General features: G+C 35.4%; 1 protein-coding gene across 7 annotated transcripts in view; it reads right to left on the minus strand.

Moving 5' to 3' along the window:
- LOC105216955 (bridge-like lipid transfer protein family member 3A) overlaps positions 1-14,441 on the minus strand; it is a 32,243-nt gene extending 17,802 nt beyond the window's left edge. For 3 of the 7 annotated variants that reach the window (XM_029043313.2, XM_029043311.2, XM_011191729.3), the window contains exons 1-10: positions 13,921-14,440; positions 7,664-7,865; positions 7,224-7,499; positions 5,300-5,692; positions 4,944-5,109; positions 4,558-4,678; positions 4,058-4,497; positions 2,511-2,603; positions 1,226-2,436; positions 1,002-1,161 (exon numbers count right to left, since the gene is read on the minus strand). In XM_029043313.2, the coding sequence (XP_028899146.2) occupies positions 1,002-1,161; positions 1,226-2,436; positions 2,511-2,603; positions 4,058-4,497; positions 4,558-4,678; positions 4,944-5,109; positions 5,300-5,692; positions 7,224-7,499; positions 7,664-7,865; positions 13,921-13,964 (3,106 nt within the window). In that variant the 5' untranslated portion in view covers positions 13,965-14,440. Of the gene's footprint in view, positions 1-1,001; positions 1,162-1,225; positions 2,437-2,510; positions 2,604-4,057; positions 4,498-4,557; positions 4,679-4,943; positions 5,110-5,299; positions 5,693-7,223; positions 7,500-7,663; positions 7,866-13,920 lie in introns of all 7 variants that reach the window. The other 4 variants (XM_029043314.2, XM_029043310.2, XM_011191732.3 and 1 more) reach the window with 2 other exon arrangements.
- Positions 14,442-15,373: the final 932 nt, after the last annotated feature.

Raw genomic sequence — 15,373 nt, forward strand, 5'->3', positions numbered from 1 at the left:
TCAAGAATAAAAAAATACCCCGAGAGGGTATACAAAAATCGTAAGGGAAATTTTTGTTTATATAAATTTTTACTTTTTTTTTAACAAAATAAAACAAATACAACTTGCGCAAATTCTGAAAATATGTAAAACGTTTTGTATATTATATGTTTAAATAATGCAATAAATAAGAAGAGAATAATTTTAAGCAAATATATAAGAAATCTTTAAATGACCGTTTCTAAGGAAGACATTTCATTTAAATTTAAAAATACCCCAAAAAATAAAAAACCCTTAACGAATTTTTTGACAGAAAACATTTTATACTAAATTTTAAACAAAGAACTCACTTTACTCTCATTTTAAATAAGAAGAAATAATATTAATGACGAAATTTCTATAGAATTAAAAAAATACCCTGAAATAAAATAAAATACCCTAAAGGGAAATTTTTAATTAAATAAATTTTTAATTTTTTTACTAAAATAAAGTTACAATCTCGCAATTTGTGAAACAATTTAAAACGTTTTATACATTATATGTTTAACTAATGCAATTAATAATATGAGAATGTCAACAAAAGACCTTGTGACGCCGATACTACGCTTTAAAATGTCTGACAATGACTATTTATGGAACTGAGGTTAACGCGAATGTTTGCGGTGCATTGATTTAGCATTAATAATCACATTTCAAAGCATAACAACCCTTTCACCTCTAGTATTAAATAACCAAAATATATTTATACTATTTCTGCCAGTAACTATAGCCAATTTCAACTACGCAACTAAATATTTAACAGCTAAACAATGTGTCTATGTTGGCGTTCTTGCTAGTTGTGTATTAGTAGTTCAGTAGAAAATAAAGTGACTACGAAAATCAAATAAAAAGCAATTGAGAAAAGCCAAGTAGTACTGACTAAAAGTTGTGTTAGATAGACACGGAATTTTTTGTTGCGATTAGAAATAATTTAGCCATTTCTAAAACTTAGGATACGAAAAAAAAACGAAAATAAATCTTACTATTCATGTGTAAATCATCACCCAAACTAGCTGAATCAGGTAAGACACTTTCAGCATCACCACCACTCGATTCCTTACCAGGTGTTGGCGATGGCATCACGAGTGTCACTTCAATTTGCGGTACAACACAACCGAATATCATCGATTTCTTTGTATTTTGCTGCAAAGCAATATTTAAATTACCGTTATTTATAATGATTTTAAGTGAAATGAGGCATTCAAACCTTTTGTAAAATACGCTCAGCGTCCATTGATAGGAACATGGCCATTTCCGTCATCTCCTCAGCCAAACGCAATAGGAACAAGTATTGATAATGATCGATTTGCACACTCACCAAATTGGAAATGTGCGCAATGGCATGCATATCGGCGGTACGTTCGCTATTAGTAGTAACATTGTCATTGGATTTACCAGCACCCGCTGCATCAACGCCAGCGCCGGCGCCATTAAAGGAACGTTGTGGCTTCCAATCACCCATACGTACATCTTCCTCACTAAGGAAGGGATTACGTGGTAGCGTTTTACTATCCAAATTTGTAAAATCCATACAATTAATATTCGTCTCCACGGAAGAACCCTTCATGCTGAACGAAGCGCAAGAATTGCTATTCACGCTTGCTGCCGGCGATTTATGCATAGCACCCACACCAGAATGCAACCACAATGTAACCGGTACAGCATCGATGAAGGGTATGGATTTGTTGGGTCCCAATGAGCGTGCACCCAAGAAATCCACCCACACCGGATCGAGTTTAATACACCATACATCACGCGGCTCCGACCACATGGCATAGCGCGTCAAATTCTGTGCAGAAGCGGATTTCGGTAGCTGCGAAGACGTTGATGTTTGTGTTTGGCCTGGTGTCTGCAAGGGATTTGGCGCGCCAACATCTGCTGCAGCCACATGCGAGAGGATCCGATCGGTCACTATGCACATGTCACCATTGACCGCTGGAAATTCCGTACCGAAGACCAGTGAACCCTCCTGCAGTGAGTGCAACGCCTGCGCCAAATCAGCACGCGACGAACCCATCTCACGTATATTGGTTATGGCGAAACGTGAAATTTGTATTTGCATGATTTTCGGACGATCCTTTTGATTGGGCACATCCACCGTCGATTCGATAACCACACGTGGCATAATCGCTTCGATCTTCACATCCATATACATGAGATTGGGCTCTTCTGCTGCTTGTGAAATGGCCGTTACTGAAGCGCGTGAGCCTTGTGAGCCTTGTGAACCCGCAGCACGCTGTGACGCATTCGACGAGATGGAACCGCGCGTAGTTGAGGAAGCACCACTTGCTGTGCCGACGCTGGTGCGCAATAAGCTTTCGTGTAAATTCAATGCAAATGAATTGAGCCAAAGTATGGAACTTAGATCGAAGTGCACTTGTAACGGATTAATATGAACGAATACTTTGGACGGCGGCACTAAGGGTGAGTAAGAAAAAGGTTGATTAAATGAATAATTGATTCTTCTTATGTTGTAATCTAAACAAACTTACAAGGAAATATGAAATCACCGGGGTAATAAAAGTAAGTAAACTCAGCATGTACAACGGACATTTCAGCGGGAAACGAATAGCGCTCTTTGTCACCTGGAAGATTAAAGGTTTAATTAGTATGCAAAATTAAAAATATATTTTAATAAAATAATGTTACATAGACTTGAGATTAAATAAGTATAAGTATCTGACGAAGTCTCATGAGAGAGTGAGGTTATTACTTAAGCTATGAAAAAAACTATATTTTGGTTAAAAAATTATAATTTTTGAAAAAATAAAATAAATATTTAAATATATTAGCTATTTTAGCTATATAAAAAAAAATAAAATAAATATTAAAATATATTAGCTATATAAATATCTAATATAACGGGTGATCAAGTAGAGGTACTTCGCTCAATAGCCTTTTTTGACATATCACGAGTGAGCTGTCATGTTATTTTTGCTCAGTATTGTTTGCCATTCCATAATGAAAAACCTTCGTCTGAACAACGTTTAAAAATTTTTCAACTTTCTTACGAAAATTCACGTTCTGCAAAAAATGTGTTTCGCGAGTCAAATTTTGTTCAGCGATGAGGCCCATTTCTGGCTTAATGGGTATGTAAAAAAGCAAAATGACCGCATTTGGGACGAACAGAGCAGCCATTTCATCCATAAGAAACGTCGGTTTGGTACGGTATGTGGGCCCGTGAAATCATTGGTTCACATTTCTTCAAAAATGATGCCGGTGAGAACGTAACCGTCAATAGCGACCGTTATCGTGCAATGATTACCGACTACTTGATGCCTGAGATTGAAGCTCATGAGCTCGGCGACATTTAGTTTCAATGAGAAAGAAAAAACTTCGGTGAGCAGATAATTCCACGTTTTGGGCCGGTCCAAGATCGTATTATATCACACTGTTAGTTTTTTTCCTGTAGGGATATGTAAAGTCGAAAAACTCTCGATTCAGGCCTTGGAGCAAATCATCACGCTTGTCTTTCGTCAGTTACCAGTCGCAACGGGTGGACCATCTGAGGTTTAGCCACGACTAACTTTTGAAAGAGATAATCTTAAAAAAAAAAATAAATGCCAAGGAATGTTCTTTCCAATGATAATAAACATTCCCCATTAAATTTGAATTTTCTGTGTTTTTTCCTTTAAACAAGTAGGGAACCTCGAAATGGATCACACTTTATATTTAGAATTATTTATTCTCTGTTAGTTTTCTCTTAAATCATTATCTTGACCAACAAAAATGGAAATAAAATATTATAATTTTTTTACAACAAAAACACTAAAATTAATTTAAGAATATTCTAGTGATTAGTACCTGAACGTGATTTCCGCTTATTTTGTGCTAAAAGTGCGTAATTTAATGATTTTGGTGTTTGATAACAATGCAAATGACGTGTTAGTTCATTAAAAAATGTAGAAGCAGAGCAACGAGAGAAGCAAATATGAAAGAAGCTAATCAATATGTATTCTATACAAGTAATGAATTTAGTCACACAACTAACTGTCTATATATAATAAGCATATATAAAAGATTTCCCCACAATAATTACCCGACACAAACTCCTTAGGCATCTGCTTTCTACCAGATGTAGTGACGCGATACAAGGTAAAATCTTCAATGCGCAAAACAACGCAGGCACTCATTAACTTCGCCAAATTATCGAGTGTCGCCTTTTGCTGCTGTGCTTGCGTAACCTGACTGGCGAAGGCCGAAGCATTACCACCAGAACCACCGCCACTGCTGCCAGGACGATGCGGCGTATTCGTGCCGGAACTGGCAGTTGGTGTGCCACCCATAGTAGCAGCATACGCTGCGCTTTGTGCTTGCAGCGCATTCACATTGAGCGCGACTGGTGAGGGCGGAGCGGTGCGTTCGAGTGGCGCATGCGTTGATGGGCGATTCGGTTGACTTAGATTTAGCACAGCTTCACGGAATGTATTTAGGGATTCTTTAAGCCACAACGCTGGTGAGACGGATGCTTCACGGTATCTGTTGATGTAGTAATTAGGAATTTAATTAATTACTAAGAAGTAAAAAAAAAGTACTCACTTCGCCCAGTGCGCACGATCCGATTTCGCCAAGTGATAAGGATAATAGTCTACTTGGAATGCTTGCACCGATATTTGTAGAGCACCACCTTTATCCAATTCGGGATAGCTTGAGCGACCATCTTGTGCAAAGTAGAAGTAAAAATAATAAAAATATATGAAAATATTAAAATTATGAAAATACGGTTGAACTTCAATAACTCGAATCACCATAATCCACAAAAAAAACTTCGATTTAGAGAGACTTCCTAGTTACGGAAGGTAATTTGCATGAAATTTGATTTCTATTGCCAATTCAAGAGTTCGAGTTATGGAGAACTTCGAGTTACAGAAGTTCGAGTTATGGAAGTTCAACTGTATAAGTATATAAATATGACGCGCTCTCACCTCCCTCATCATCGCACAAATGCAAATCGATGCGTTGACTGAAAAAGTGATAGGAAGTCTCGCGTACATCGAAAGCATTGAACATTTTCTGCGCTGGTGATGTATGCGCCGTGTCCGATTGACGATTTTGTTGTTGAGCTATCTGTGCCTGATACTCGGGAAGAGTCTAAAATAAATATAAAAAAATAAAAAAATAAATAAATGTAATAAAATGCCAAACAATTATACACACACATATACACAACAACAATCTTGAGACTCTGTATAAAAAATTAATTAACACAACATACCAACAAATGCAATTATATACTATAATATAAACAATTACGAGTGTAATTTTAATCACAACAACTAACCTGTAATTTTCTAGCTGCATTCTTTTTTTGTGTTGCATGTGTCGCCGCTTTGATTAGCCCCGATAAGGAATCGACAAAATGTAAGGCCGCTTTCAACTGCGAATCGGTGAGCACCCACAGCAGATCGTCTAGTATGAGCACGAGTCGTGAGGCTAATAATGTACAATCGGAGATTCTTTTCCGTAGCGTAAGTCGACAGCGCGCTTGATTGGTGAGCAAGCGTAGTGGTGTGAGCGATTTGTCTTGCGTTGAACTGGCTTCGATACGCACCGTTTGCCAGGAGAGTTCTTTGAAGATGAGTATGATGCCTTTAACTGGGTCTTTAAGCCGTGTAAAACGTAGATCGACATTAGCCCACTTCGGTGATTTCGATTCGACGCGTATGCGTGACATCTGTAGAATAAATAATAAGGAAATTGAATTATTTGAAATGGATTAATGTTGAGAATGTTGTTTTTGCTTAAATCTAGTTTTCATCGAGGTAATCTAACGGGATGGCCAAAAAACGAGGTGTTACGACAGGATCGGACCATAGGGAACGAGAGTTTAACCTAATACAATACCCGGAACAAAGTTGCCCGTGGGTCATTTTGTAATAATTCGGCTGTAATTTCGAGTATCTAACCTTGTTACGCTCGGCAAGTTTTAGATTTATTTTTATTTTATCTGCCGCTGCAACAACAACACTAATAACATGGTCCACTTAAATATGAGTCGTTTAAAATTTGAAAAAGTGTACGTGGACCCGCCCCACCAAATAGGTTTTTTGTATATATCTCGCAAGCGAACAATGCTATATAAGCCAAACTTTCTGCAGTCGTTTCCCTTGTGTACCCGTTACACAACATAAAAATAGGTGATATCGGATAATAACCACGCCCACCTCCCATACAAAGGTTATGTTGAGAATTACTAAAAGTGCGTTAACTCACTAACGAAAAACACACACGTATAGTCTTGGATATAGTTACTTTGACGGTGAAAATTAGTGAAATCGGTTCAGGAATTAACTCAGTCCTCATATACTATATTAAATAAATATAAAGTATAAAATATTCGGTTACATCCAAACTTAGCCCTTCCTTACTTGTTTTAAATTGGAACTAATGCTAGATCTACGTATATATATTACGCCTACAACTTTGCTTTCGTCGTTTTTGGGTAATTTAATGCTTTTTTCACTTAGAACAGCCTCAACGTACGTATTCGAAAGCATTCGATGAGCCTCAGTCGAACTTGGAATTGAAAAAGAAAAGCAAAATTTACCACAAATGTCGAGAATCGGCTCAAAAAGTGACAATTTCAGTTGAGAATAAGTTTGGGATGCAAATAGATCTCTACAAAATTTTGTTGGGTTAATGTTGACACAAATGTCCAAGATCGATATAAAACGATTTAATCGACCAGTGCTTGACCCTAGAGACATCTATTGGAAAACGGCGGAAGCAAAGTTGTAGACCTAATAATATATATATTACCATAGCGGCGCACTAACCCAAAATTTACACAAAAAATAGTAAAGCTAACCTATTTTAAGCCTTTCATAAATGAAATACATTTATCTGAGTCTATAATTCTCCAAATCAATTATTGTCTAGGCAAATTCATTACACATCTGTTTGCTACAGTCTGGCGGTCTTTATTCAAACTTAAATATGACAAACTTTCTTCGAAGAATGTTGGTCTTTAAAGAAATAACTGTAAAACAATTTACTTTTTTCACAACAAAATACTAAAATGAAGCTAAAGTTTCATAAACGCCTATGGGCATAAGACAGCACAGCACCTACAAATTAATTGCTTTGGCGTAGTAATTTGTTTGATTTCACACACAATTTTCAACTACACATTTCCCGCCCCTCCAACGATTTGCAAGCAAATTACTTTTTTTTTGTAATTTAAACAACAACCGGACACTACTCACCTGCACAGAGGCTGTGAACGCTGCACTCAGGAATTTCACATTCACCGTATTTACAATGATTGTAATGCCATCCACCACTTTGTGAATGTAACTGTATTTGCCTTGTGGCGCCTGTGGCAGTGTCGTTTGTGCTGTTGCGCCGCCACTAGCACCAGCACCACCACCACCGCCTCCTCCTCCTCCTCCTCCACCAGCAACGCCACCCGGTGAATTGGCATCCTGATTTCTAGTGCTCGGATCACAGGTTTCCACGCTGATATTCACCTCGTCCAATGTCTGCAGTGGCATTATTGATGATATTAAGGGGGTGTGTGTGTGTGTGTTGTGTATTGAGTCATGCAAAGGTAGAAAATAGAATTACACATTTAGCAAACTAACTAGACATTTATCGACATGCCATCTATGTGGTTGGTACGTTCGTACGTTCGTTCATTACTCACCAAGGTTATTGGCACACTTTTCAGTTTTGTCCAGCTAATGCGAAAGGACACATGATTGCACCAGGCCGAAGTGAGTCGCAACCATGAAGGCAACTCTAATAGTTCAGTGAGCACCGCTTCATCCAATTGCAAGTTCACCAGATCCCCCTCACCACGAAATGTGCTCAAATTAATTTTGTCCGATGACAAATTCTTCGTGTAACTGTAAAAAATCAAAAATCAAAAATTACTTGGTTAAAAAAGAAAGTGAAATAATGGAAAATCATGAAATATCATACAATACAAGAGGATTTAAGTACTAATGAGTCGCCGAAAATACTATTTATAGTTTGACTCTCTTCATTAACGGCAACCAATTGCCGGCACTTGGCGCTGTGGAGTAGTTCGTTGCTTGGATTGTAGTTGCGCTCACCAATTGACCTGTTAAAAAACGATGTCAACTACAATCTACTGAGGCAACAACAACTTTTCGCATCACACTTCAATGGCTTTTTATTGTACGTTTCACTAATTGGTGCACCTAATTGACGCTTTTTTTGTTGCTTTCCATTTTCGAGCGTGTTGTTGGCGTTCTGGAGCTGTGTTCTATTGAGCGTATTTTTTGCATTTGCTGAAAGTGTCTGCCACTTGGCAACTGCAATATTTAACTGTATCAATAATGCAATTTTCTGCACTCTGTTTCCGCTTGAACGCTTTGATTTATGATTTTCAACGTTCGAATGGAAAATGGGTTCATAAATGTAACGTTGGCGTAAGTAAATTGTAAAAAAACGAGCATAGGAGTGAAAAAATTTCATCCTTTCATATCTCATGCAGAGATTTTTTAGCGGATATTTGGATATTTTTGTTTAATGGCGTGTTTTATAAAGGCTGGAAGTATTTAAAGCGTCAATACCTTTTCCTAAGATAGATATTTAATAACAGCAAAAATATGAATATAGCAGGAAATATATTGGGCCTAATCATTGAATCCGCAGCGAATTCGATTTCGATACTATAAATATTTTCGATCGAAAATTTTCATGCAATCATTGATTCCGTCGATAAACCGCTTAATTTTATTATACTCTCTCGAAAGAGTTTTGTTCACATAACGGATGTTTGTAACACCCAAAACTATAAAAGTTAGATTTAGGGTTATATATACTAAAGTTATCAGGGTGAAGCATGGAGATCAAATCCGAATGTCTGTCTGTCCGTCTGTCCGTCTGTCCGTCTGTCCGTCTATGCAAGCTCTAACTTGTGTAAAAATTAAGATATCTTAATGAAACGTGGTAGACGTGTTTCCTGGCACCATAGGAAGGTTGCTTACGAAGATGCGCATAATCGGACCACTGCCACGCCCACAAAATGGCGAAAATCGAAAACACATAAAGCGCCATAACTAAGCCATAAATAAAGCTATGAAAGTAAAAATTGGTACAAAGGATAGTTCTAGGTAGGGGCTTATTTGTATGTAATTTTTTTGGAGAAGTGGGGGTGGCACCGCCCTCTACTAAGTTTTTTGTACATATCTCGTAAACTACTAAAGCTTTATCAACCAAACTTTCTAGAGTCGGTTCTTTTTGGTACTACCTTATACAGTTCAAAAATGGAGGAAATCGTATTATACGCTACCTCCCATACAAAGGTGAAAAAGTTGAAAACTACTAAAAATGCTTTAATTCAGTAAGAAAAAATCTAGATAACTGGTAAAGATGTTACAGAAGAGCTGCACTCAAATTGATATACAAAATCTTAAATGTTTGTGGCTCCGCCCAGTTATGGTTCAAACACTATATCTCCGAAACTACTTGACCAATTTCAATGAAATTTGGTTTGTGATATTTTCCTCGCATCCTAATGATATGTTGTGAAAACAGGCCAAATCGGTTCACAACCACGCCAACTTCCTATATACCAGAACTATATAGACGACCTGAATCGTTCACTTTACAATATATAAAGTAAGCACTAGTGAAGATATCGGAACAGAACTTTGCAAAAATACTGCGTTTATAGTGTGGTATCACTCTTCTAAAAATCGTCGATATCGGACCATAAGTTGTCAAGGCCCCATATAACGAACTTGTTTTTGTTAGTCTTGTTTCGTCTCTGGTCTTATATATAAAAAATATATAATATAAAAAATATAATTCAGTGCGTCATCAGTGATTGTTTAAATAAAAATTTCCAATTTGATTATTTCTTTTAAATTTCCGCAACTCACTCATCAACGGATGCTTTTGCGAATTCAATGGTTTCGAAATTACGACATCTATTAGCCGCGGAATGTATTTTTTCGAGTCGGTGAGTTCAATGTGATCGTAAATTTTATTTTCGATACGGTTTCAACAATTCCGACGTAAAGTTTTTCGATCGTATCGATCCATTTTTCGATCGAAACGGATTCAATGATTAGGGCCATTGATTTTGAGTCAGTTTACAATTTTTTTTTAATGACACTGCGATTTAAATTTCGATTTTATTTACAACAAACCACAATTTAACCGCATTAAATCGTGTTGAGAGGTGATGCTTTGTTTTGCCATATTTCTACACACAAACTGCGATATATACAGCTGTTGTCAACTAATTAGCAACGACAAAAATAAATATTATTTTTCGACTTTTGTTCATACTTTTTTCGCTAATTTTATTTAAAAATATGAATAGAAAACAAAGTATTCAAAATTTATGTTTCATTATTTTTGTTTACAAAAACATGTAAAATCCACAATTTGTGTGGGACAACTAATTAGAAACCAAGATTTGTATATTTTGAGATAAACATAATGATAATGGAAAATATACATTTATGTTGTCAGTTAGTATTTGATTGTATAACGCTTTTACTTCAACACCGTTGCGTCTGATATAAAAAAATTCCGACAACGCACCATTTATACCGATTTTCATGTCGTTCTTATTTTATCAAAAGATTTATCAATATATGGGATGTTTTTAGCCACTGACGGCTCTTTAACGTCCCCCCAGAGATGTTCTAGTGTGTTAAAATCAGAACAAATTAAAGCTATGCCAAAAACTTGTTTAAATTTTCATTGAAAAACATTTTTTGTAACTTCTGCATGTGCTTTGGGTCGTTATCCTGTTCGTATTAAAAATTCCATAAATTCTATCGAATGGGCTAATGTCATACCAGCAAAAACATACCCACACATCGACCAACTACTTCACTACGAGTGAAACATGTCGACAGTAGAACTACAGATTTCTTGGTGATCAAACCTACTTTCTATTAACTAGGCCTATGTGTTAATCACTCCAAAGGACATGCGTGTTTCTCTATCAAGCAAGCAATATGCTACCAAACGCTGGACAATTCTTCTCTCGGATATTTTGACTTAAATACGTCTTGAATTTTTCGACACTGGCCAGTGAAACTCTTTTTTGGGTAATTTCGGAAGAATACAGCTATTTTGAAGGAGTAGACCTCAACTTTCACATTGCTATTAGCGGCGGTGGTTTTAAAATTTTGCAAATACTTGGCAGTGGCAGGGCAAGAGTTCAACTGGCGATTTTCCACAATAAAAATGTTGAAGAAAAACTTTCTAAACAGTAAATATTAGGTCTAGAACTTTGCTTCCGCCGTTTTCCAAAAGATGTCTCTAGGGTCAAGCACTGGTCGATTAAATCGATTTTTTTATATCGATCTTGAACATTTGTGTCAAGATTAATCCAACAAAATATTTGTAGAGATCTGTTTGCATCCCAAACTTATTCTCAACTGAAAAAATGTCACTTTTTGAGCCGAATTCTCGACATTTGCGGTTTTAAGTGAAAAAAAGCCTTAAATGGCACTAAGTAACGCTTGTACCATTTTGGAAAATAGTATTAACAGAGTTTTATTATTATTCTAAACAATTATTCTATTAAAAGGCAGCGTTACTAATTAGCTGACAACAGCGGTAGCTATGTCAATAAACAAATATTTATTTATCAGTCTTGCCTTAAAGTAGAATTGTAATGAAAACATTATACAGCGTACCTGAAACAATACATCTAAACAAAACCTAAGCAAATCACATGAGTAACACAAAATTCACACATTTTATCGCTTTTAAATGTAGTACTGATATACACATGATATATAGATGATACCCGGTGTGGATGATAGGGTGTGGGAATTAATTTTAGGGGAACGTTGTTGATTAACTAAAATTTACTAGCGTCTTCCCACGATCTACTCTTTTGAATGATATTAACAAATCAATAATTTTTTCAAAACTCGCATTAATCAAAAATAACGAGTGCTTTTAAGAACCCATGTAGTCCTCCGAAAAGAAACATATAATCAAAAGTATTATTAAAGTATAAAATTTGCACTATGGAATATTTATTTTATTCTTTTAACCCTTTATCTGAATTCTCTTAACTCTTCATTACGTAATAAGTACTAGCATTCAACTAAATAATGCATAAACATTTACATAATAATACATTATTTACAAATTATCTATGTCTGAGGGAATTCCAACGTTTCAACGTATAATCAGCAATTTAAATTAAAATTTTCTACTGCATTCATGAATTCATGCGCCCTTCGTCTACCCCAACATTCCCAACACCCTAACCACGTATTCACTTTCAATTCACCCACATGCCACCCCCTCACTTTTGGTTGAGTTTGTTGTTTCAGTGTTATTTTGTTTTGCAAACCAAACACACATACACATATACTAAGCTATACGCGAATACAGAAATTATTCAATTTCTTTCTTGGCCTAAACGCAATTTCAAACACTTCACCTCCCACAACAGCACGCCGCCCACCATTTGAAAACTTGATACACCGACTGTCGGCGTTGCTAATATTCAACAGCTAACTGCTGTACTTGACAGTGTTTTAACGATAATTTAATGGTTCACTGTTGCGTTGCGCCACAAGAAGTAACGTGCGTGCGGTGCGGTGTGCACGTCGTCGAACAAAACGCTGGAAGATGTGCTTACTGTTGGTGGTGACGGCTCCACGATGCTAAGGCGCCAACGCGATTATCTGTCTCAAATTATGAAATGCTACTGCCGTTGCGTGGCAGCCGCAGTCGTTAGGAGAAATATTCAGTGGTAGTCGACACAGGAATAGACCTGTCCAAGCGCAACCAAATATACGCTATATAAATATGTAAGTGTGCATGTAATTTTTTTGCAAGAAAGTATTTTTATATTTGTGTGTAGGTGCCAGTCAGTCTGTAAGCCAAGAACTTGAAAAGTGGCTATCCCACCAATGTAGCGTTCGCCAACCACAATGCAACTAGTTGAATGCTCATAAGGAGTCGCAGAAATAAATAAATATAATGGAATAAATTTAACGACCGCATCCTTTGCACTTCATGCTTGCGCAGTCTTCACATAAGTCATCGTTTTTATTGCACAACTTTTTACTATTCAAATCATATTTATTAAATTATAACTTGGTGGTGACCTAGTTAAACTATCATTTGCTTTGTGGCGTATAATCGGAATATAGAGTAAGTTTAAAATTTAATATACAGACAGCACAACAGTTACACTTACATTTTTATGTATTATTTACAATTTAAAATAAATGTAAGGAAAAAATTATATTAAATTTTTTTTATATGGTGTATCTTGTATACACAGGCTGGCACTCATAATATACTCTTAAAAAGTTAAAGTATAAAAAAGTGGAAACAAAGGTTCAGTCAAGTTAAACAAAATGTAGGTACGTTATCTACTTTTGGCTAAACAAATATTTCTTCAGACCGCTTGTTGCAGTTTTAACGAATAAAAGAAACAGAATACTGGAAAAATATTATCAATAACGTGCAAAAGCACCTAAATACATAAATATTTATATACATATATGCGTATATACTCGCACATAGAATTGATATGTGGGTACATAAGAATTGTTGTAATCTATGTATTTCCTTTATATTGTATATTCGATACTAGTCTGCATACATACATATATATGTAAATATAAGGTCAATTATGAAAATAACTATAACCCTTTGTCGATGAGTGCCTCAGAAAAGAGATTTAACTAATTGCGGCTAAACTAATAGTTTAACACAAAAGTGCGAAATCAGTTATAGTTAACATAAAGTCAGACTTATTTGCATTATAAAAGTTCTTAATTAAATTTTAATTCAACAGTTAAAAGCTGGAACCTTATTGAATATTTTTAATAGAACCTAATTGACATATTGAAAAATCAATTCATTAGTGTATACGCACAACTAAGTTCTAATTATAAAATAAAATCCATATGATAAATATGATATGCTACTTACATCGATAGGTGCTTCAAGAGTTGATTCTTAAGCAGCGACACCATTTTTAGGCAGTCTTAGACGCCGACGTTGCACTGGCACGATGCTGATAATGAATCGCAATAGTTATGATCCGCTTTATCAATGCATTTTCAACTTTTCGTATGTTACTAATTTATATCAACAGCTTTATATGACTTTTAATAAAAAATTTACACTTTTGCTGTGTTGGAATTTTTGTTTCTATTTTCTCTACTCCACAAAGAAAATCCAGCTGCTGCATCGGCCGTGCACAATCTCTTACACACACTACAATATTGTTAACACTTTTACATATTTTTGTAAGCACTTCACGTTTAGCTGCTATTTAATATTAATCGCAAACAATTTTCTTTATTTTCCTGAGTTAATTTTACGCGTTAATATTTTTTTAAACACGATTTTGCAAATACCGTCATATGATTCCTGCGAATTTTTGTATTTATTATCGTTCCGATGCAAATGACAGGCAAGACTTATTTCCAATTAGATTCTGATGGGAGTGCTGTCATTTGACTATCTCGGATTGGCGCAACTGGTGCTGCCAGATATTTTTGTAAATAAATACAAGATGTGCAACGTTTTAACAAAAATTTATATTATTTATACAGTTTTATAATTTATGCAAGCATTTTGAGGTATTTTCTTTAATTTAATATCAAATGTATATTTTTAAGTAGAGAGATAACAATTGGAATTGAAGTTCAGTTTTATATAAGTTGGCCCACTAAAAGAAAAGGTGGCATCCGTAATATTTGAAAGCAGTTTACTTTTGATTGTAGTTGTAAAATAATATAAAAATCTAAAACCGTCATATTTGCTTGTTTTCAATATTTGTTTAAACATATAGTCAATAAATTAAAATGGAGACTTACTGTCCGTGTTTGTAAGTAACAATATTAAGGAATACTCTTATGTGTTATCTGAAAACGTATGCATTTAGTTATTCCATATTTCTATTGGTGTCGATAAAGTAGTTCCAATAAGTGTCAGAAGTAGTTACGGTACAAATGGTATTTTAATTTTTTTTAATAATATTGCTAGTTCACTTTTATTAATTAATACTAATGTTTACGGGCAGATAATACGTGAATTGTTTTATTTATAACCTAAAATATGAATTTATTCAAAATTTCACAACGAAAGCTTTCGAGCATTACTGTCGGCAAAGCAGTGTATCCGGTTCATTTGTTCACTATTAAACTTTCATATTCCAACACTTATCTGACAGCAATATTTACAAAGCTCTAATCATTAATATTTCTATTTGCTGTCAAATATAAAAAAATTATTAAACATATTTAAAAACGAAACAGCCGCGTGATTTTCAGTAAAGCTTTATTTATCACTGCGAACGGAGATAAGCAAAAGATTGTATATAGTGACCACTCTTTCGTGCGCGCATTACTACATCGCACGTAGCAAGAGTGTGGAT

The sequence above is a fragment of the Zeugodacus cucurbitae genome, chromosome 3, assembly GCF_028554725.1.
Source record: "Zeugodacus cucurbitae isolate PBARC_wt_2022May chromosome 3, idZeuCucr1.2, whole genome shotgun sequence".
Lineage (NCBI taxonomy): Eukaryota > Metazoa > Arthropoda > Insecta > Diptera > Tephritidae > Zeugodacus > Zeugodacus cucurbitae.